At 41.8% G+C, this 24,916-nt stretch overlaps 1 protein-coding gene across 4 annotated transcripts in view; it reads right to left on the bottom strand.

Annotated features, from left to right (window-relative positions):
• The window catches only part of COL15A1 (collagen type XV alpha 1 chain), a 493,232-nt gene that overhangs the window by 306,763 nt on the left and 161,553 nt on the right, over positions 1 to 24,916 (bottom strand). For 3 of the 4 annotated variants that reach the window (XM_072411942.1, XM_072411943.1, XM_072411945.1), the window contains exon 10: positions 3,636 to 3,689. The exons of the other annotated variant lie outside the window; for it this stretch is intronic. In XM_072411942.1, the coding sequence (XP_072268043.1) occupies positions 3,636 to 3,689 (54 nt within the window). The remainder of the gene's footprint in view (positions 1 to 3,635; positions 3,690 to 24,916) is intronic. 4 annotated transcript variants of the gene reach the window in all.

Genomic DNA, 24,916 nt, shown 5'->3' with positions numbered 1-24,916 from the left:
ATCAACATACACTTCTTATCACTGTTCTATATGAGTCCATCCTGTGTTACCAGGGTAATTCCTTTTATTTCATCAACATACACTTCTTATCACTATTCTATATAAAGTATGTTTAATTTTTTAATGTATGTGTGTGTTTTTTGCCTAACTGTTTTTAACTTTTTTTTACAGGTTATCTCACAATGCAAGGCTGATTACTGGCAGTGTGGGATGCCCAGGCACTAGAGGGCAAATGAGGACAAGACTTAGTACTAGAGGTGAATGGGGAGCCGTCATCAGGGTTTCCCTTTTCCCAGCCAATCACCAGAGGCGATTTCACTGCATCTGCGGCCCTAGAGGAGGTATAGCACATGCTCTGTATCCACTTGGGTACTTGGGTACAGAGCACATGCTACAACTCCTCTGGGTGCAGTGGACTCACATGACCTCTTAAGGGAGAATGCTGGGTTTTAAGGATTCCTATTTATCTAATAATTGTACATACTGGGAAATGCCCACACATGAAGCTGAAACTAGTGCTTTGTTCAACATTGGCCTTGAGGTTGTGTTTACTGGTTCCTGATGCCATGGAAGTACTGCCCCTGGGGGGACTGTACATGTAATAAAGCTTTATTCTGTTAGGCAGTTCTTGCAATAAAAAGCTGGTCAAAAGTCATTAAGATATCTACAACATTTTTATGTCACTATGAAATTTTGGTGGTACAAAATATCCATTTCAATGGTCACTATGTCACTATGGTAACAACTCATCAGTGATGGCAATATTTACTTGCTGTGACTGGTCATACTCTCACTGGCCAAATAAGTAATGCGTCACTTCACTGAAGATCACACAGCCTTTGTTGTGGTCCAGTGAATTAGTTGGTGGCACAGGCCTGTAATGTAGGGGCAGTTGTGGGGAAATGTGTCCCACAGCAGACAGAAAGCAGTCAGAAATCAAGAGGACAGCTTACATGATTTAGACATCAATGGTATACCATATTCTGCTAGTGCTGCAAAGAGCAGCAAATCCAGATCTAAATGTTGTTGTAGGTGTTGCTGGCTGACTAGAGAAACTACATAAACCAGAATTTAACCTAAAGTTAAGTCAGCTACCTTAGAGTAGAGAATAAATTAGCAGGTCTTCAAATACAGGAAATAGTCCCTAACTCCCCGAACACAAAAAAAAAAAAAAAAAAAATGCCAGCAAATACTGATGTCTGGTTGTGGTGCTAGGATGGAACTAACAATATATATCTTACTGGTTTTGGCTGATCAGTCAAAGGCTATGTCTCTTGATGAATAAAAAAGTGACGCAGTAGGTTATCTACACACTAGGTTATATTACACTACATGCAGTACTAACAGTAAGTAGAAACAAATTAATATTATGTTAAAAATTATTTATGCTTTAAGGTAAAAATTACTTTGCCAATTTACAGCAGCAAACTAAAGACTTGCTTATTACTTACAGAGCTGATCTGACACCTACCAAGTTACATAGTCAAAAAGACATAAATCCATCAAGATCAATCACTAGGGGAGTATTCATACTACAATCCAGCATATCTCAAAAAAAACCTATAGTCATAGGTTATCCTGATGAAGACCAAAAACCCTTTTAACCCCCCTGGCGGTATTCCCGAGTGTGACTTGGGGTGAAATTTACATGCAAAAAGCGGTAACCCCAAGTCACACTCGGGGTAGAAAAAAAAAACCCTACCTGCGGCCTTTGATCCAGCAGCGTCCTAAGCGATCCCCAGCCGGCTTCTGCATCACATCCTCGGTGTGATGCGTGAAGCATCAGTATTGTATTCTGCTTTTAAAAGCTTGATCACCATTAAATATAATAAATAATAAATGTAAAAGAACACCTATTAGTGCATAAAGCAGCTTTGTCCAGTGCCCTAATTCACATTTTGTCCACTATTAGTGAACTGAGCGACACATCAATTATTATTTATAATTATTTATTATATTATAATTTATGATTTGTGTTTCAAATATTAATATACCCGGGAGTTATTCCTAAGAATTACAGGCCATCAATATTAACCACCTGGGCGTTACACTGATGTCTAGATTTCTGTACCAAAAGCGTTACAGGTTTTAATGAATTTTTTTTTTTTTTAAATTGTAGACCTGTAACTTACAGAAATATGTCCGAACAGGGTTCTAGTAGATATCATGAATATAAAAAATGGCCGGGTATTCTAATTCTTTCCAAACTTCCATGCAAAAAGTGTTACATTTTTTGCATGGAAATTTATTTTGGATTTTAGGCTCTAATTCACCGAATTACCGCATAATTTACTGAAATATGTCCAAAATTTTATAAATTTAATAATACATTTTTTTTTTATAAAACATAAAAAAACCTAAACTAAAAAAAGTTTAAAAAAAAAAAAATAGTGTATAATGTAATGTACAGTAGCTTATATATTATATATATATATAATACAATTATATATATAAATATATTATATAAGGATTTCTTTGTATTGGACTCAATACAGCTTTTTTGTATTGAGTTCAATACAAAAGGAACTCAATACAAAATTTTGAATTTCCCGCCCCGCCTCCCTCCTGCGCCGACGCATGCAGCGACGTCACCGGGAAACCCCGGTGATCGTCACTGCATTTGCCGGATGAACACAGAAGATACAAGACGTGTCCGGAGGAGCGGAGGGAGAAGGTGAGTATTTTTTTTTTTCTGTCCAGCGATCGACGTTGGACAGAAGGGAGGGAGAGGAAGCCAGCTGGCTTGGAAGAGAAAGCCAGCCGGCTTTTTCTTCTAAGGAGAGGACACCCAACGCTGGAGGACGACGCTGGAACACGGACCCGACGCTGGATGAGCACAGCGGGACCAGGTAAGTGAGATTTTAATATAGACGAAAAAGTACGGGGTTATCCATAGTTGCAAAAATTTTTTGCACGGAAAAGTACAGGGTTAGCGGTTGGGAGGTTAAACAACAAATTTCCATGCAAAACAATGTACCGCTTTTGGCATAAAAATACTGACATAATTTGATCGCCAGGGAAGTTAAAGCATGATTCAATTTGCTCCAACAGGGGATTCATTCTTATCCTGTAAGTCAATCAGATGTTCCATGAATCAAAAGTTTATGTTATTTTTTCCTTAAAACTCCAATACTGGGTAAATTATGTGCTTCTGGAAAAACATCCAGCTTTTCCTATCTATACAATGTCTACAGTCTATAGAATGTGCTAAAACTACTTCCTGAGGGAGCCTGTTCCACATTTTTATAGACATTACTGTGAAGAATTCCTTCCTTACACAAAGAGTACCCTGCTGTCATTTGCAATGACCTTAAGGTGGATAATTGTGAAGAGAATTCTCTATCTTGACCATTTATATATTTATATAAGGTAATCATTTTCCCCCTTTTCAGGGGAGAATAGATTCAACTCAGCTAATCCCTCCTCATAGTTGAGCTCTTCCATGCATCTTATTAGTTTAGTTTCCCTTTTTGTAAATTCTCCAGTTCCACAATATCCTTTTTTGTGAACTGGTTCCTAAAACTGGACTGCATATTCCAGAAGAGGTCTGACCAATGCTTTGTATAGGCAAAATATAAAGCTTAACAAAACTCAACAATCAACGAAAAGCCTCTAAAGATCATACTGCTACTTACAGTTTGCTTGAATTCTTCAGTATCACCACTAGCTGAACCTTCAGTGTCATCTCTCTGTACAAACAAAAATGTTGCATGATCATCAGTTAACTTTCTGCAACTAAGACCTACGTAATTTTAGATTTAGATGAGCCTAGAATACAGTAATACCAGGTGTGACTTGAAAATTTAGGAATAGATGCGATTAACCTTTTTCTTAGACCCTGACTATTGCTGTCTGTCAATTTTTTATGGTAATAGCAAAATCCATGAACATAATATTTAGAGATGAGCGAATCGAAGCTGACGAAGTGGAATTCGATCCGAATTTCAGGAAAAATTTGATTCACAACGAATGCGAATTTCCTCGCGATTCGTGGTAACGAATCGCAATTTTTCCTAAAATGGCGGCTACACGTGTGAGGACATGAGGCAAGGAACTCTGGGAAGGCAGGATGATCCATAATGCCATGCATGCAGCCAATCAGCAGCCAGCCAGCCCTGTGATGTCACAACCCTAAAAAGCCTCAGCCATCTTGGAGTAAGACATTATACAGTGTTCTGAGTGCAGGGGGAGACGTCTGCAGGCGCTAGGGAGAGTGATAGCAAAAACCTCATTGTGAGAAAAAAAACTAAAAAAAAAGGTTTAATAAGTGCAGGGAAAGGATAGGGAGGAATCATTTCACAGCATCTTAGTGCAGGGAAAGATGTCAGAAGGCGCTAGGGACAGTGCTAGAAAAGCGATTTACAAGTGCAGGAAAAGATTATTTGGGGATCCAAATAGCCATTATACAGCTCTGTCATTCCAGCAATTTGTTCTTGTTATTGGAGTGCAAGTGCTATGTTGAAAAGCCTTTAGTGGCTTATATCTGTGGAAAAAGAAAATTATATACGCATTTCAATTCTGCAGGTATATGTGGTGAAAGCGTGTAGTAGCCTATTTCAGTACAAAAAGAAAAAAATATACGCAGTTCACTTCTGCAGTTACTTGTGGTGAAAGCGTTTAGTGGCCTCTTTCAGTACAAAAAGAAAAATATATTTGTCACTTTTAGGCATGTTTTAATTTGCTTTTCATTTATTTAGTTCAGCTAAAAGTATGTCAGAGAAGTGCCAGGCCATGCACAGAAGAGTGGCAGAGGCCTAAATGTTTCTGGCGCAGGCAGAGGTTGCAGCAGAGTAAGGGGGTGTGTCAGCAGGAGTCGCAGGTTGGTTAACTCGGTCATCCACCTTATCCCAAGTGACATCAGACACCCCCAGCCAACAGTCCGTGGGTTCGTCAGACACCACTCTTAGTTGGTATGGCCCGGGAGCAGGCCCTGTGCCCTCACCTGTCCTCAACCTTCTCTCTCCTTTGCTGTTCCCTCAGCCACAGAAGTATTGTATGCTGTGGGCTCAGCTCCACTATACAGCGAGGACGAGCTAGTAGAGGACAGTCAGCAGCTCCTGCCCAGCCAAGATCCGGAGGAGACATCAGCCGCTTCCCCTGCTAGGCGGGCAAGTAGTGATGAGGAGAGTGGTGTGGGAGCTGGTGTTGCGAACGGTCAGGCTCCTGACCCAGAGACCGTTGAGGAAGACATTAGTGACGTGCAGACACTACTCGATGATGATGAAGCCGATGGCACTTGGAAGCCGGGTGAAGAAGGGGCTTTATCATCATTAGGAGAAGAGGGTGGCAGCTTGCCCGTAAGGCAGTGGCTGGGCCAGCAAGGTGGTAGCATGGCTGGGAGTCAGCAAGGTGGCAGCAGTAGGAGGTCAAGAGCCAAACGTGCCAGGGGTAGACCATCTGCGGGCAGCGGTGGTAGTCAGTCAGTGGCGCCTTGATCTCACGGCCACATGAGCCCTGTGGGGGCTGAACTGGAAAAGGAGGAGGACATTGAAGCACAGACAATATATAGCGAAATGGGTGGTTTATCTACTCAGGTGACAGGAGAGGAGGAGCAGGAGCAGCCAGAGGAGCAAGAGGGAGATGAGGAAGAGGAGGCAGAGGACCCAGACACACCGTAGCAGTATGCAGTGGAGATGGAGGCAGAGAGTCCCTCCGAGTCACTTGCACAAATGGTCCGCTGCATGTTCACTTGTGTAGCAACAGCCGAATTGTCACCATTCAGCAGAGGGATGACTTCTGGCTCTCCACCTTGTTGGACCCTCGCTACCGGTCGAAAATGGGGGCCTTTTTTACACCTGCTGAGAGGGGGGACAAACTGAACTACTACAGAGACATCCTATGTAGTCAGTTGGCTGCACCCTATCTGCGCCATCGTCCATCCTCTCGCAGGTCTGACCGGGGGGGGGGCCCTCTGCACTCACGTTCCACTGCCATGGCTGCTGGGTAGGGGGGTGGTGGCAGGAGCAGTACCAGCTCCATCAGCAGCAGCCTGAGTCTAGAGTCGCTGATGAGCAGATTTCTTCACCCACATAGTGAAGAAATTACTCACCAGCAGCTAGACCTAGAGCAGAACCTGAACCAGCAGGTGGTGGCATACTTGGAGTGCACCCTGCTTGCCGTCATTCAAGATCCCCTGGACTACTGGGCAGCCGAACTGGATTTGTGGCCGCAACTGGCCAAGTTTGCCCCGGAAAAGCTGTCCTGCCCGGCAGTAGTGTGGCACCAGAGCTGTTGCTGCCACCTCCACACTCTGTCATTGTGCCACTCTGTGGCCTACTCATGCAGTCGCCAACTCCACACTCGGTCATTGCACCACTCTGTGGCCTCTGCCTGATGCTGCCGCCACCTCCACACTCTGTCATTGTGCCACTCTGTGGCCTCCTGATGCTGCTGCCACCTCCACACTATGTCAGTGTGCCACTCTGTGGCCTTCGCCTGATGCTGTTGCTGCAGCCACAATCTGTCATTGTGCCACTCTGTAGCCTCCTGATGATGTCGTCAACTCCAGACTCTGTCGCTGTGCCACTTTGTGGCCTCCTGATGCCACTGCCACCTCCATACTCTGTCATTGGGCCACTCTGTGGTCTCTCTCATGCTGCTTCCACCTCACCACTATGTCATTGTGCCACTCTGTGGACTTCTCAAGCTGTTCTCCCACCCTGCCCACTCTATGACTTGGCCACTATTTTGCCTTTTTGGCCTGGATGACATCACTTTTTATTTGACCCTTCTTCTGATCTGTCAGAAAGAAGGAAAAAAGAGACGCACAACGGATCCTGTCTGTGTAGCAGCTGTAAGGCCTGGAGGGTCCCATCAGAATTGGCTTATGATTTGGTAGCCAAAAGGAGTGGGTACAAAACACAGAAGACATGCAAATATTCCATTCAGGTGTCATCTCTGTTTTGGATCCACTCCTGTTTTTTTTGGCATTAGCAATACTGATGGATTATTGAGCAAATGCTGACCGAGTGAAGGCATATGTTTTTACAGACAGAATCCGTTTTTTTGTGGGTTATTGTTCTGATGGATCAAAGGAAGGGCAAAATAATTAGTGACGTCAATACAAACTTACTGCTGACCCCCTCTCCACTCTGTTGGGGGGGGGGGGGGGGGCTCTACTTGTATAAGCAGTTAATAGAATAGGTTCTGTGGACATCTATGTGGAATCAGCTGACGAGAGTTTAAAAGGAGTGCGCTTCTTCTTGATGCTAACATGGACCTGTAAGGCTGAGTTCATACTTGAGTTATTTGGTCAGTTTTGGCCCTGTGACTGCCCAAATAAGTGAAGTGTGCAGTGATTCTAATAGCGATGCCTGTCATCTGCATGTCATACTGACTCACAGTATTATTTCACTACCACAGCAGACTCCCTATGCATGTTTCTGCAAGGCACAGTGTTCTACACCACTATCAAGGCTCTCTGCAGGCTGGAAATAGACGCTTTTTAACGCGATGGAAATTTTTTCGAAAAATTTGGCAAACTGGTCGAATTGAATTTTTAAGAAATTCGCCTATCTCTAATAATATTATTACCAAAATTCTGTCTGTTGGCGGGAGGAGATCAGGTGGATCTAGTTAAAAATTTCTTAAGTTAAAAAAAAAAAAAAAACAACTTATGTTAATAGTAATCAATGAGTTAGCCGGCATTGGAATTTCATGCATTAGCATTCTAATGGTTGCAATGTAAATCAGAAACATTTCTGTAAATGTTTCACACATTCTGTAGGATTTTGTTAAAAATCTTTGTCAATACCTTCTCTCAGTTACACAAATTAAACAACTTTCTGGAACTTACCCAGTGTGGGGATTGGAAAATGAGTTGTATGTCAAATCATCTTAGACAATGAGAGGGGCAGAACAATAAAACAACAGGTTCAATAGAGATGGCTCCAGAACAGAAGTCAATAGGGCATCACAATACAGCAACATTCTTCACCTTCAGCGTTTCAGTAGGTATGGACACACATTGGCACACATCAGAACAAGATAAAATGTCTGAACTTTCATTAAAGAATAGGTCTTGAGCATCATGCTAACATCATCATCTGAAGCAGCAGTATTATTCAGCACCAAAGTTGAGGCAGTTAAACCACAACTATCATTCGCTAAAAGGAAAGTAGAAATTTAGCTATAAAAGGGCACACTTAGAATCTTCAATGAAAGTACTCAGTTTGAAGAAGTCAGCAGCAGCACATGCAAAACGCGTTAGAGGCTGCAGTAGGTGGTGATAATGATTTAAGTGAGAAATCTAATATCAAGCCTGATGTAGAACCTCAAACTGCTATACAAGGTACAAAAACATTCTCAGATGCTCAGTCAATCAATAACAAACCTAGAAAGTGACATTATCCTGCTGCTTCAGCAAAATGTTTAATTTCCTCTGCAAATGTATCTGCAGCAGAGCACCACTAACCTAGACTTCCAAGGTACTACACACTAAGTATTTTATGTTCCTATGTTCCTGTGGTGGGTTTTAATTTATCACATAAAAAGAAACAGACCTTCTGGTGAAATGACTTGGCCCTGAGCCAAGTAAACAAGTGAAACAAATTTGGGTAGTGCATGTCAATGAGCTCAGAGAGCTAGGCAACACATTGATAGAACACCAAGCTTTAAAGGACGAAGGTGACTTCCCAGGACTATTTTTCTAGACACAATGTAAGGCATAAGCAGTATTGTTCAAAAAAGCACATTCTTCCTGCAAGAGAAATGGATTACTCAGGAGTATCAATATAAAGAGATGCACAAAGTGATATTTCCACAATTCTTTCCACAATTTCTGTGTTCATTTTGCCATCCAACAAGCAAAATTGTGTAACGACCCTGGGATTATTCTAACTTTACAAATTTTTGATGGTTATAAGGCAGAGAGACAGCTTCACAAGTACACTATTGACAGCACTCCGGTTTTAGTACACAAGACAGAGATCTCTCCACTTACACTCAAACATAGTCCACCAGTTCTATGTCTGTGGATCTAACTATGGATCCCATACACAAAAAGCCCTATCCTCTGTAAATATGCCATGGCTTTTGGGAAAACCACTTATTTAAGAAAAGATTTTTTAAAAGAAAACAGCATCTGTTGTGCATCCACTTCATGGTGTGTCAACCTATCATTCGCCATATTCCAATCCATTTTAAGATAAAGAGAATCCAGGTTGATGACAGATTTCCAGGACTTGGCTAATGTCATGGGGGTCGCCGATAGTATAAGGTTCATTAATTTAAGGTTCGGTTCGGGTAAAACTAGATCACATTTACTAAACTAAGCCTTCTCAGGTGAACTTTGTGTATCTTTCTGTAAAACTGAATGAAAATGTCTGACCCGTAGCTCTGTGCTATTAGACACGACCACCAAATATGCTCAAATGTTTCCCTGAAAGCACAGCTTCTAAAACATATTCTGGAGGAGTTGAAGTGACATTTACAAATGTGGTCCGGTACTAGGTACCATCTAAATAACACTTTGTAATTGGCCTCAACCAACGAGTTGAGTGATATTTTAGAGAATAAGCTACCTCACTCCAATCTTCCTGATCCCAAGATATGCCAAGATCTGCCTCCCAAGAGCACATATATTTTAATTTCGATGTTGGAGTAATCAAGCTATCATATATAATTGAAATCTGGCCTGTCGTGCCAGCTAATGACCTACAGGTACTTTCAAAAAGACTAGAGCGCATGGGACGGGTAGCATGATGGATCTTGGCACTTACAAATTATTTAAGTTGTCAGTATCTTAAATATTCACTCCTGGGAAGTTCCCTTTTACTAATCAAGTAATCAAAACTGAGCACTGATCGCACATCTATCATATCCTTGATGCGGTGAAACCCTTCGTGAATCCACCATATAAATCTACCTTGGTTCCTCCTCGGGGAGAACTCAGGATTATCCCAGAAAGTGGGACATATAACCTGTTTGGACGAGCCCGAATGAAAAGCGGTCACATTTTTGTCACTGTTAAATTCTAAATATGTATTACCAGCTTTATAATCCCTAGCAAAATGTTTGGTAGATGGACAGCACCTATAGCTTCTCACGGGAGAATAGATTCACTTCAGCTAATCTCTCTTCATTCAGCTAGTTCTCTCTGAGCTCCTCCATTCCTTTTATTAATTTAGTTGCCCTTCTCTGCACTCTCTCCAATTCGACAATGTCCTTTTTGTGAATTGGTGCCCAAAACTGGAGTGCATATTCCAGATGTGGTCTTACCAATGCTTTGGACAGGGGCAGGATAATGTCTCCATCTCTGCAGTCTATTCATCTTTTAATACAAGAAAGTACTTTACGAGCTTTAGATATTGCAGCTTGGTATTGCATGCTGTTATTAATCTATGAACTACCAGAACCCTCAGATCCTTTTCCATTTGTGACCTCCCCAAATGTATTCCCCCTAGACAGTATGAAGCATGCATGTTGTTAGCTCCCAAATGCAAAATTTTACATTTATTCATATTAAATGTCATTTGCCACTTGGCTGCCCAATCAAACAGTACATCCAGGTCTGCTTGTAGAGTATAGACATCCTGTATGGACTTAATTCCATTACATAGCTTAGTGTCAACTGCAAACACAGAAATGGTACTATTAATCCCAAACTCTATATCATTTATGAAAATGTTAAACAGTAAAGGTCCCAACACTGAACCCTGGGGTACACCACTAATAACCTTACACCATTCAGAGTATGAATCATTAATCACTACTCTCTGGATGCAATCTTTAAGCCAGTTTTCTATCCATTTACAGATTGACTTTTCTAAACCTATCAACCCTAACTTGCATATGAACCATCTGTGGGGTACAGTGTCAATAACTTTAGCAAAGTCCAAGTACACTATATCAACTGCTATTCCACTGTCTAACTGTTTACCTACTTTCTCAAAAAAAGATAGTAAATTTGTTTGACAACTTCTGTCTTTCTTGAAGCCATGCTGACTATCACTTATATTATTATTTTCCAGCAGAAACTCTTTCATGTGGCTCTTTATCAAACTCTCTAAGACCTTTGCAACTAACGACAGTAATCAATGTGGATAAACCCTTTGAACATCTAGAAGTAGTTGAGGTGTAGGATTCAATTTTCTGTTGTTGCAAAACTTTGGCATCTAGTCTTGATGTTGCTTGTAAGAATGTGATCTGCCTCTGTATCAGTAATAGAAAAGTCTTTGTGATCAGTAATTGAAAAGTCTTTCAAGTCTTGTAATGTTTCTTTTATATGGGTAGGGGACAAGAAAGAAGAATGTTCTGAAAGACTCTAGAACAGGGGTGCCCAAAACGTCGATCGCAAAGGCAACCTGAGTCGATTGCAGAGCCCTGTTTTACCCTTCCCTGCTGTTTGCTAGCAGCCGGCTGCTACATCTTTAAGGATGCTGAGAATGTCTTTCTTTGTGTGAAGGCTCCATGTAACAGTGGGGAGTGGGGAGGAAGGAAGAAAGGGCAGGAGGGCAGTCTGAGGTGAGCAGTGCTGGGCAGTTTCTTGTGCAGCACATCATTCTCCTATGACAGGTGAACTGTAGCTTTCCTGTAATTATAGTCTTGTAGTGCAATATCTTTGCAATGTTCTGCCATTCAACGTCTCATTAGCTTCAGTCACTTCGGTGTCATAATCGGTATATATAAATAAATATATGTTTAGCATTTTTATTGTTGGTAGATCATTTTGACTTGGTCATTTAAAAAGCAGTTCCCGAGCCAAAAAAGTGTGGGCACTCCTGCTCTAGAACAAGCACGGTCAATCTCTGTGCTATTTGGTACTTACAAACGAATCCTTGGGATGTATAGAATTTAAAAAAATACTTGCATAGATGGGCACAGTATAATATTCCCAAGCAAACCAGAAAGTTTTCTTAAGCTGCGTACACACTTGCAATTTTTATCGTTCAAAATGAACGACGAACGAACGACGAACGATCGATTGGGCAAAAATCGTTCGTAAAAAAAGTAACCAACGACGCCAACGAACGAGGAAAGTCGTTGGAAATGAACGACCGGACCGGCGGATCGGATTGGACGACGATCGTTGATCATCGTTCGTGTGTACGATCGTTCATTGATCGTCCATGGTCTGAGCATGCGTGATGAACGAACGTTCCTGTGGTGCACGTAACTTCCTGTATCGTTCAAACGATCGCATCTATTGTGTGTACAATATCTACGAACGATCGTGTCGTTATCTGTATGTACAGGATCGGTGCTATACGATCGTTCGCAGATATCGTGCAGGATCGTTCGTCGTTCGTTTACCAACGATAATAATTGGAAGTGTGTACGTAGCTTTACTGTTATGTGTAATCTGACACTTAGGCAATGTACAACCCAGGTTGATTTAGTCTTTTGCCACAATGTAGCCACACAACTATGGGAGCTTTGCGAGGTATATTAACTTGGTAACCATTACATATAATGAAGGCTTGCCTGAATAAAGCTTTAAAGTGTGAAGCTCACAGCAGAAAACATCTTTTTAGAAGTTTCTGTACTCACTGTTCAGAAGGCAGAGAAGCAGTCAAGCTTTTCTTCTGATTTCAATGGCCAACAGACCTCTCAAATTTCACTAAAGCATGGCTCAGAATGTAGTAGGGTTTGCAATGCTTGCCGATTTTAATATTGTGTAGCTTGGAATGTAGCAGTGCCTGCAATGGCTCATCAGATAATACCAGATTTTACTATTTGTAACACTAATGTCGATTTGTGCAAAACTTAGTCCTCCGTAAACCCAGTCTACAAAAAGCCCCATAGGAAGATCTCCAAGTGCAAGCAACAATTTTTCCCTAACAAAACGAGTACTGGAGGCTTCAATTTAAATACAACATAATCTAATAAATAATTTGTATGAATATCATATTGCATAAGCCTTGATACATTCTTGAATATAATGAAATAAGAAAATGGTATATGTCTCATTTGATGTATGTTTTTTTTTAATGTATAAAAGCTGGTTGCTCCCATACTTCTTTCTTGAAAAAGCGGTCTTTTGATACCCTGAAACATGTTGAATAAATATATTTTCATGCATTTGGACAAGAAAAAGTTTGGCTTAAATTTGTGTTACAAGGACTTTATACTAATTGATTACCCACAGCCTGAGGGAGTGTTTGAAATTATATATACATGTGGTATATGTTCAAAATTGTAATATGTATGTTTATGACATCATTATGTCATGTTTTTATGTTTGTAAATAATCAGTTTTTGACCTATGTTTGTGTTCATTGTAAAAATTACCTTTTGATCCTGTGAGAAGCATAATTTGAATGGTGTTACATTAGATATTGGGATTGGACACACTATTTATATAGTGACAGTTACAAGTATTTAGTGGAACAGTTTTGTTTCGGTTCTGTTTATGTATATAGCTGATATAGAAGTATTTGTGCTTCACCTACTGTACACTATTGATATTCCAATGTGTTTCTGTCTTGTCTGCTTTTGATAAGGTCACCTTCAAGAGCTTAGAGGAAGTAGGTGGTGTTTGTTAAAGCAGACACATCTGTACTCCCACTGATGGATCTACATTCATCTTGTTATACTCAGGCCTATCTGAGCATTGTTGGTATGCTAATATTGTATTTAGCAATCTTGTTATAGTGAGATGTGGATTTTTTTTTGTTTTAGTGCATTATGACTGTAATCTTTGTAATGATGTGGTTGGAGTAATCATCTAGTAAATACTTCAGGAACTGTTTGAAGATATTGGTTGCTTTATACAACTTTTACTGTATTTAATTATGTATATTTGCAGTTATGAGGAAGAAAAAACCTTAGACCTTAAAAAAGTTTCTAATGGAAGGAAAGATAGGGGTTAATAATTCAAATTTGTACATATGTAAATAAGTAACTAGCAAAGCTCCACCTGACTGCAGGTTTTTAGGTTAGGGATACATCAATATAACAAAAAATAGACTGATACATAGGTGATGTACTGAGTTATATGTGTGGAGGATTCCTAATATTCCATTAAGCAGGAGTTCTTCTTTAGAGTATGTAGGATAAGTGAAAGTCAGACATCTCATAGAATTAGCCAAAAGAGGACATTGATGTGCTAAGGTGGTTTAGTCTGGGTTATTTTTATGTTGTGAGGAAGTCATGCAGTTGAAGATTTCAGAGAGAATCAGCCTGAATGGGGGGTACGGGGGCTGCCTGTGGCGGAGGATTGCGCTTTTACCTCATTTGTGGGGTCCGAGTGACCTAGTGGAGTGGCCCAGGAGGTATTAGGGAGCCCAATACCCTCTCAGTGTAAGCTTTGAGGATGCAATGTAGCTGTTAACTGATGGGTTCCCAGCTTTCAGGCTGTGTGCTGGTGTGTAGGGATGTTTACAGTTATACACATTAAACAAGTTTCTGCAGCCTACACAGTGTGGTGATTGGGGGATGAGTTAACTATTTGTCAAAACATTTTGGACGAAGAGGGGGCCAGAACAATATATATACCCACAAACATATTGTTGACCTGATCCAATAAATCAAATTTATTAGGCACAGCTGCTAAAAGCCCCAGTGCCAAAATAAAATTTATTAATCTTCTAGTACCATCAGGAGTATGTCTATCCTTCACTGAACCAGCCTGATCAAGAGTTTAGCATATTAATAAAAAGAATATTTGCAATGGTATTTGAGTATATTTTGACATTCATATAAAGAAGAGACCTGGGTCTGTGTGTGATTGGTGTGGGAATGATCTTTACCTTTATGAAAATATATTTGAAGGAATTTGTGGGCCATTTTAGAGATTAATAAAGGAACTCCACTAGTAATCAAATGATCTGGAAATATATTTGGGGTTAGTGTATTGTTGACTATCAAATGGGTTAAAATAGAATTCGTGTGGCTTATCAGACATGGAAATTTATGTTGTAATGCTAAATAAGCTCCAGCACATTGTGGTTTCGCTTTTCAAAGAAAATTCAAATTTACACAAAAGAAAAGCTCCAAAAGCAATCTATTTTTGAGAATAGAGCTTGAAATTTCAGAGGAAGGATTAGATTTGTTCTGTTTCTCCTTTTTTGGGGACCAGGGGACTATCAGCGGCTTCCTCTTCTTCCTATTATAGGAAAACATTTTATTAAAACACCCCTATGACATATTCAAATCGGGTGTTAGTCCCAGTTGTTGAAGAGGTCACATTTTGAAAAGACCATGTGTCCGTCAGAAAAAAATCTATTCTTTAGTATAGATGTGAGAGAGAAAATAAAGTGAGAGAGAAGATAAAGTTCTCTTTATCACTCAGGATTCCCAGGGCTGCATGCATGAATGTAGCCCTGGAAATCCACTGTGATCCCCGGGCACTAGAGGTTGATTAATCTCTAGTGCCCTGGAAATCCACAGCGATCCCCGGGCACTAGAGGTTAATTGAACCTCTAGTGCCTAGGGATCGCACACAGGAGGGTTCCCAGGGTTGCATGAATGAATCCTCCTGTACTGATTTCCTGGACTTTCCGATGGGTCTGCAAAATCGGTTCGCTGAAATTTCGGGGGCCCATCGGAAGTTTTTCATGAGAATGAGGTATTCTCACTCATCCCTAGTAGTAGCTCTATCTCTCATTGCCTGTACTTGGGTCCCATGCTGTTGTACTGTCTCTGAAGCTCTAGATGTAGTAGCTCCTTTCTCTCATTTCCTGTAGTCCGGTCTCACATTGTTGTACTGTTTCTGAAGCTCTAGATGTAGTAGCTCTATCTCTCATTTCCTGTAGTAGGGTCTCATGCTGTTGTACTGTCTCTGAAGCTCTAGAATTAGTAGCTCTCTCTTGCAAGTGTGGCAAGTCTTCTATTCCTGTCCTCGGGATTTTCATGTCTACGTCGTGGTTTCATTTTTTCTGCCTTTGATTGCACTCGGCCAATTGCCCTACGTTTTCTCAAAGGCATTAATACAGGCCAGAATTTTGTAAAGGAGTCCAAAAAAGTATGTAAAAATATAAGCAAAAGGCACACTGTCACTGAGCAATACATACACACATACATACATACATGCAAATCAACCTCTGTCATACCACAGCAGTGAACAAAGATCAGCGATGCACTCACATGAATCATATGTCTAGCAAATTTGGTTTAAATATCTTGATGCGTTTCTGAGTGATGGTGGAACATAGCACATAGTTTGGTTGAAATGTCTCCATGTGTTTCTAGTGATCAAATACACACATCTATATATATATATATATATATATATATATATATATATATATATATATATATATATATATATATATATATATTATATATATATATATTTATGAAAAACACAAACATACATCGATGCACTTCCTAGTGATGACATACACACATACATACATACATGCAAATATAGCTCTGACATATAGCACAGTGCTGTACAAAGATGACTGGTGCACTCACATGAGTCTCAGTCATATGTACGGCAAGTTTAGTTGAAATGTCTCCATGCGTTTTCTAGTGATGGTGGAATAGACATGCACACACACATACATACATACATACATACATACATCCAATTTTATATATATAGATAAATCATTAACAATTTTATATTTTAAAAACAAACAAACTAAATGCCTAACAAATTTAAGGTGCTATGGAAATATTTTATGCAAAATAAACATTATACAAAGTCAGTGGAAATCTCAGCTAATTTAGTTTCTTATTAAAGATTTTTAATTTCCATTAAGGTTGAAGAAAATGGAAGAGGGTTGGGTACCTGGGATAGGAAGGGAAGGATAAGGAAAAGGGGGGTAGTGTGGGTAAACCATCAATAGGACAAATAACCAGTTATCAAATATACAACTCTTGATAAAGCTATGTGATAATTAGAGACTTGTATTCAGCAGAAAAGGAAAAATCATGCCAATAGCACCAGGTCTGATTAAATCCTTCAGTAGTACCTTTGATAAAGGCTGTGAAATCTTCCATTGGCAAGTTAATAATTCTGTGGAAGCAATGGGTGACTGTGGGCAGGTTGGTGTTTTTCCAGAGAGGAACAATACAATTAATCATTAAAATGAATTAATTCTGGTTAGGTGATCTGTTTCAGGCATCTTTTACTAATTCCAAGCAGCAGTTGTATCACTGACAACAACCACCTCTAGTGCCACTATCACAATCACCAACAATACAATTGGAGGTAATATTTTCATAAAAAATGAAAAGTTTCTTAAAAATTGTCTTAAACTGCTTTTGAATGTGCAGTAAGTAATTAGAAAACTGGTGAATTTTCAAAGCTATAAGGGGGAAAACTATTGTTTCTGATCACAAAGTGTCATTACAGTATTTAGTTGCAGTTATACATTGGCACATTTTGTATTTTTCCCAAGAAACCTTTGTAAATTCCTAGTGTTTTTGCACCAAAGTAAACAGTCAAAATATTTGGGAATTGGCTGTTAGAAGGTCAAGGAGTGAGTTTCATGGCCTTTGTTCTGCAGCTCCATCTCTTGCTTCTCTTTAGCCATTCAGCCTTCTCCTATGATGTACCATTCTTAGGGATTTTAGGAACAGATTAGTTCCTGGCTTTAATCTTGCCCTGCAATTGGCTGCTAGGACTTTCGTACCCTGTGATTGTGTGCTCTCCAGAACAACTTTCAGGGTGACCTCGACCCTGCTTTGTCTTTACCCTGGAATACCTAGTTCTGTGGGCTAATAATCTGTGTATGACCTTTAGCTCTGTTTTCTGTACCTGGTTACTTCTCCTAGACTGTCGGTCTTCCTGTGGTGTCCTGTTCTGCTCTGTGGGGTCATGGTCCTCTGTCAGTCCTCAGATGTCATCCTTTGTGCACAGAAGTCCTTGGGGCAACTGTGTTTTGGGACAGCACAACTAGCCTCCCAAAGCTGAGAGGGGAATTGCTATAGGTAAAGATTGTGGAGTTAGATTGGAGGACCAGCGTCTGGCAAGAACTAGTGCCGGACCATGGTCTTACACATATTTTCCTAGCAACAATGGGAAAAACTATTTATGACTGATCATTAGGTGACATTCACTTTTTTATGCAATATTGAATATGCAACTGAATGCAGCCCTGGGAATCCTGCTGCTTTAATTTCCTCTTTCGATGGTTTCCACTGGAAGTTCGAGGAAATTTTCATGAGAATGCCTTTTCTCTTCTCCCTAGTGGTTAGATGGGGGGTTTACAAATGGGGTGATTTAGCAATGCAGAACTTCCTTGTCGGAAAGGCCTAAATTAGAATAGTTAAAATGAATAGGACCCTGCTTCATGTTTATACTTCATATATATATGCCAGTACTTGTAACAACTAGTGTTGTTGTTGGAATTTGGGTCGTCCTAATGTTCGACCCAAATATGACCATTTGAATTGGGGTCAACCTGACCCGAATTTTGTTGGATTCCACACCCCGAATTTCGCCCTCCCACAATGCATAGAGACCTCCCCCATAATCCCTATGGCCCTCCAAACACAGCATAACATGCTCTCCTCCATGTTTGTTGTGGCAGGCAGCCGATTGGCTGTCTGTCACTGCATGCCACACAGGCAGCCATTGGCCTATATAATGCCAGGGCGTGCCTGCATTTACCACTCCTAAAAGAGATTAGCTAGCATCACAACCTAAGTAAAAAAAAAAGTGCTTTACTTAGACTGTGTCACACTCACACTATTAGACAGATAGATTGTTGGATTGTACTGTATTGGTACAGTCCTGAAATCCACTGTACTCAGATAGGTAGAGTGTTTCACTGTTAGATAGACAGATAGATAGATAGATAGATAGTGTGTTACATACACGCAGCCAGAAGCAGGGTACCCTCCCTGACTGCGTGCACAGTATCACACTTGTACTGAGAGACAGTCACACAGACGCGGTGTATACTGCAGCATATAGTTTGAATACTGTGCTGCACAACATTCACTTGCATTTTTGGTGTCAACCCCCCCCCCCCCAATAAAAAAATTCACTTACTGTACAAGTTTACACTTTGTGAAGCATATTACCTCCAAAGAATTTTGCAGGGTGTCAAGCCACACAAGAAAATTGTACAATGTTTGGCCAAAGAGGAAGGGTCAGCTTTGGCACAGGTGGCAAGCAAAGCAGTATGAGTTTGTTTTTAGCTGCAGACCCGAGAACAAGAAGCGCTGCTGTTGGTGGTAGGCGTCCATTATTACCACACCATGAACGAGAGGAAGTAGAGTACATGACCCAGCCTGGGTCAAGTGATTGTACCCCCTCTTCATCAGAGTCCCAGACACAGGCCTCACAGGTGACCCAAGTCTATGATACACCTATTCCTCCTAGGTCTTCATCATCGGCTGGAACGTGTCGTGTACAGCAGTATGTAGAGGAGTCCCACCGAGGGGTTGAAGAGGCGGAGCTACAAGCATTCCTTCAAGTTGCTCAGTTGTTTCAGTCATCTGACGAAGAGAGTCAGTTCACAGGCTTTCCCTCCACTTACTTTTCACCCGAACACTCTGAGCCAGACGAGCCAATTCAAACTGGCTCTAAAAGGCTGCTGCTTCCTTTTGACAAATACAGGGAAACTGTCTCTTCTGATAATGATGATGATGATGATGCTGATGTCCTTGATCTGACATGGGGCCAACCAGGAAATCATCATAGGCAGGAAGAAGAGAAGGAGGAGGAAAAAGAGGAGGAAGAGGTTTCAGAGTGCCCTCAAAGGGGGAGAGGGAGGAAGAGGGTAAAAGCTGCCCACACTCTGCAGTCTTCACGTACCAGTGAGGCAAGTTATAGTTGTCCATCATTGGAAGCTGTCACCACAGCTATGCCTCAACGTCCGCGGACCGCCACCACATGCACCAGCTCCAGAGCACCTTTCGGCCCAGTTAGATGTTCGCCCGTGTGGGCATTTTTTATTGTCCATAGTGATGACAACACTATGGTCATCTGCAAACTGTGTGCTCAACACTTGAAACAAGGCGAAAACCCAGTAACCTGGCAGGAACACCTGGTCAAAGCACAGAGCTTTGTGCGACCACCTCCACCCAAGAAGCAAGCTCAAACTGCTAGATCTTCCTCCGCTATCTTTCCTCCTTCTGCCACCAAAGTTACCCGTGCTGCTGCCAGCAATTTGAGTGGGGCATGTAGCCAAGCATTACCTTTTTCAGGCTCCACCAGCGGTAAGCAGGAGCTCCAACGCAGATCGGCTGCTGTTTGCCGCATTGCTAGCAGTCAAGACCAGGCATCATTGCCATCCCCCACACCTTCTACAACATTGTCCAATCTTTCTGTGGTTAACATTAGCAGCATCCAACCTTCCATCCCCCAGATGCTGGAGCGCAAGAGAAAAATATGGCCCAAATTATTCTAAAACAAAGCTAATCAATGCGGCACTTGCACAGCTGATTGCGTCAGACCTCCTCCCTTACCGGTTGGTGGACTCCAATGCATTCCGTTACGCATTCCTCTGCACAAAACCACAGTACATTATGCCCAAGTGACAGTATTTTGCAGAAAAATGTGTTCCTGCTTTGCATGAACACATACAGAGCAATGTGTCCATGGCCCCGCAGCACTCAATTTCCCGCAAAGTGCACCTGACAACCAACATTTGGTCAAGCAAGCATGAAGTGGGAAGATACTTTTACTATACAGCTCACTGGGTAACTTTGGTGGCAGAAGGAGAAGATGCAGCTGCAGCAAGGCCTGCATACCTGTCACGGTCCCTTCCGTGACTGAGGCTAGAAGATCTGTGAGACAAGCTGCACGTGAGGTTATCTGACAGTCTCTTTGTTTTCACTTGTTTCTGTGTTGTTGTTTGTAATGACCACACACCTTGTCTCAGCTGAAGCTGGTGGTCATTACTGCTCCTCTATTTAGTCTGGCCTCACACTTCATGCTATGTGGTTGATATTCAGTACTTGGATGTGAAAGAGCTGGTGTGTTGTCCTCTCCAGAGTTCCTGCTCCTCCATTTGCTATTTAAGATAAGTTGTACTGCTCTTGGCGTTTTGTTGTTCTATTGTGTTTTTTGTTACTAGGCCTCAGGGAGACGCTGGTTCATTCATCAGGGAAGGAACCAGTAGTCTAAAAACCCTGTCACTATTCCTAGGGCAATTCAGGGCTACTAGGGCCTAGGTTCCAGTGTATGAATATTGCCACCTTCAGGGGATATTCATACTGACAGGAGTCAGGGCTAGGTTAGGGTGTCCGTAGGTGGTGACCCGTGATCGTTATCCTCTCCCGTAGGTGGTGAACAGTGATCGTTTGCCTCTCCCTAGCCATTTAAGGCCTAGTCCCTTGTCTTTATCCTTCTGGTGTTCCTCCCCTCCCCCTTATCCGTGACAAAACCTACCTCCGCCCAGAGCACATCGCCATGCAATCTCCTCCTGAGCCCCCACTTCCACCTCCTCCTTTGACTCTTGTGCCTCAACCTCTTCCTCCAGGGACACAGGTGACACAGCACCTCCCATTCGGCAGCATCTGTTCACAGCAACAACCTGAAGTTTGGTGCACAATTCAGACGTTGCCATGCAGTCCTGAGGTTGCGAAGCCTGGGTTCCCTCAGCTACACAGGGGCAGCCATTCTAAGTGACCTGCGGGAGCAGGAGGACATATGGCTAATTCCCAACAGAGTCAAGCTAGGCAAGGTCGTGTGTGACAACGGGGCCAATCTGCTGGCAGCCCTGCATTGTGGGAAACACACACATACCTTGCCTGGCTCACGTCATGAACCTGATAGTACAGCGCTTCCTTAGGAATTACCCAAGCCTCCAGCCGCTCTTGCTGAAGGCAAAAAAGTTGTCAGTGGTCATTTCCGCCGATCATACACAGCCAGAGCCAGATTGGTGGATTTGCAGCGAAATCTCAATCTGCCAGTGCACCGGTTAATTTGTGATGTGGCCACTCATTGGAATTCCACCTTTTAAATGCTGCAGCGGCTGGCTGAACACCAAAAAGCGGTGGTGGATTACGTGGCAGAGTCTGTTTGTTTCAAACGTATACCTACACTACCTTTCCTCAGCCCTGTGGAGTGGCTGCAAATTGAGGATTTGTGCATTGTATTGTCACCTTTTGAAGAGGCGACCAGGATGATTAGCAGGGATCAAGCCTGTGTCAGTGACACCATCCCCATTACATGCCTGCTGGAACAGATGACGGTGGATCTCGGACAGGACACAGAGCGTACGCTGCATCAAGTGATGACGTTTCAAACATCTCAGACATGCATGCCTACTAGGCATAGTGCACCACAAATCCAGGAAGAGGAGGTGAAAGAGGATGAGGAAAGCATTGCAGGTATGGGAGAATGGGAGGAAGGGGCAGAGGAGGATATTGAGGGTACAGGGCATCCATCCACCCAAACACAAAATGGCATGTTCCATGGATGGCAAGACCAGGCAGAGGAGGAGGAGGAGGACGACCCTGTGCTGCTGTTCAACCCAGGGGACTGTGGGTCCAGAATTATCTCAGCTGTGGGAACTTTGAGCCACATGACAGCCTTCATGCAGAAGTGCAGAGCCAAAGATCCGCACATACAACACAAAAAAACAAAGACTGGCGACTATTGGATTGCTACATTACCCCCAATACAAGGGACCTAAAATGCAGCACTACCAAGAAGTGCTTGTAAGGGACTTGTGTTCAGTTCCCATCTGCCAGCAGCAGCAAGGATCCCTATGGCAGTTCCACCAGCCATGGAAGCCAAACAACTACCTTAAGCAGATAAGTGGCAGCAGCAGTAGAGGTTGTCCAAGCCAAACTTTGCAGGCTTTTTTTCAGCGGAAGCAAGCCGCCAGTTGTGCAGCAATTGCCAATGAAACTCAGCAGCACTACTCAGTCATGGTGCAGGAATACCTGAGCTATACATGGGACATCTGCAACCTGCAAAGCCAGGACCCACTGGGCTACTGGGTATACAAGCTTAAGTAGTGGCCAGAGCTGGCAGAACATGCCATTCAGATCCTTGCCTCCCCAGCTGCAAGTGTGTTATCTGAAGGAGCGTTCAGTGCAGCTGGGGGCGTAGTGAGTGACAAGCAGATTCGGCTCTCCACAGAAAATGTTGACCGAATCACTTTTATTAAAATGAATGAGGCTTGGATTGGCAATGACTTCAACACTCCCTCTGCGGAGTTAACTGATTAGTCGGCAACTGCTGCACGGCCTGCTGACACCTTGATGGGAAGAGCACTTTCACAACCTTCTGCATCTCCTTCTACTCCTCCCCGTCGTGGCCCTCTACCTCTACTCTGTGGCCTTTATCACTTGTAACGAAGCTGTGATTCATAATTCAATATTTGAATTTTTGTACAGAAATACAACATTTTTCCGGCTTTTTTGATAGATAGCAAGTAGGATCAGAATGAAATATCTGTATTTTTTTACAGATAAATACAGACATTTCTCTGTTTTTTTGTGATACATTGCAAGAGGTATCATAATAAATATCTGTATGTTTTGTTTGTTAGATAGACAGTGGGATCAGAATGAAATGTCTATTTTTTTTTTTTTATATAGAAATACAGAAATTTTTCTTTTTTTTTTTTTTTTTTTTTTTGATAGATTGCAAGAGGTATCATACTTAAATATCTGTATTTTTTGGAAAGAAATACATAATTTTTATGGCTTTTTTGATAGCAAGTAGTATCGGAATTAAATATCTGCATTTTTTTTACAGAAATACAGAAAATTTTATGGATTTTTTGATAGATAGCAAGTGGGATCATAATGAAATATCTATTTTTTTTTTTACAGAAATACAGAAAATGTTATGGATTTTTTGATAGATAGCAAGTAATACCCAAATAAAATATCTGTATCTTTTATAGATAAATACAGAAATTTTTTTGGCTTTTGTGATAGATTGCAAGAGGTATCATAATTAAATATCTGTGTTTTTTACAGAAATACAGAACATTTTATGGGTTTTTGGATAGATACCAAGTGCTATCAGAATGAAATATCTGTATTTTTTATGGATAAATATAGAATTTCTGGCTTTTGTGATAGATTGCAAAGAGATATCATAATTTAAGACACCTCTTGCAAACTATCACAAAAACATAAAAAAATCTGTATTTATCGATAAAAAATACAGATATTTCATTCTGATAGCACTTGGTATCTATTTAAAAGGCCATAAAAAATTATATATTTCTCCCCAAAAAATACATATATTTTATTCTGATAGCACTTGGTATCTATCCTTAAACCCATAAAAATTATGTATTTATCTGAAACAAATACAGATATTTCACTGTGATAGCAGTTGCTAGATATCCACAAATGATAAAAAATGTATGTATTTCCCCGCTGATTCCACCAAGCCCGTTCCCTTTTATGTGGTTTCACTAGATAGTAGGTATGGACAGTGAGAATTTCGTTCATCCATTAATTTCTCCAATAGCTACAGCTTCTACACTGTCCATAGAGGTGATGGCCTCAACCTCTAATGCGGTCCTTGCTCCGTCACAGGGCCCACCACCTCCTCCTCCTGCTGTTACTGCTGCTGTCTGCCCAGTATCCAACTCTAGATGCCAGATATGAATGCTGTCCACACTTGGTCTCGGAGCCCACTCCCTCCTCCTCCTGCTGTAACTGCTGCTGCCTGCCCAGTACCAAACTCTAGTTGCAAGATACTAATGCCATCCACGCTCCGTCTCAGAGCCCACCGCCTCCTCCTCCTGCTTTAACTGATGCTGTCGCCTGCCCAGTGCCCAACTCTAGATGCAAGAATCTAATGCCATCCACACTTGGTCCCAGAGCCCCCCGCCTTCTCCTCCTGCTGTTACTGCTGCTGCCTGCCCAGTACCAAACTCTAGATGCCAGATACTAATGCCATCCACATTCGGTCTCAGGGCCCACCGCCTCCTCTTCCTACTTTTACTGATTCTACCGCCTGCCCAGTACTCAACTCTAGATGCAAGATACTAATGCCGTCCAAGCTCCGTCTCAGAGCCCACCGCCTCCTCCTTCTGTTGTTACTGAAGCTGCTGCCTGCCCAGTACCCACTAGCCAGCTTTAGATGCCAGTTAAC

Source organism: Pyxicephalus adspersus, chromosome 5, assembly GCF_032062135.1.
Source record: "Pyxicephalus adspersus chromosome 5, UCB_Pads_2.0, whole genome shotgun sequence".
NCBI lineage: Eukaryota > Metazoa > Chordata > Amphibia > Anura > Pyxicephalidae > Pyxicephalus > Pyxicephalus adspersus.
The sequence above is the reverse complement of the archived record's forward strand: the minus strand, read 5'-3'. Positions and strand labels throughout refer to the sequence as shown.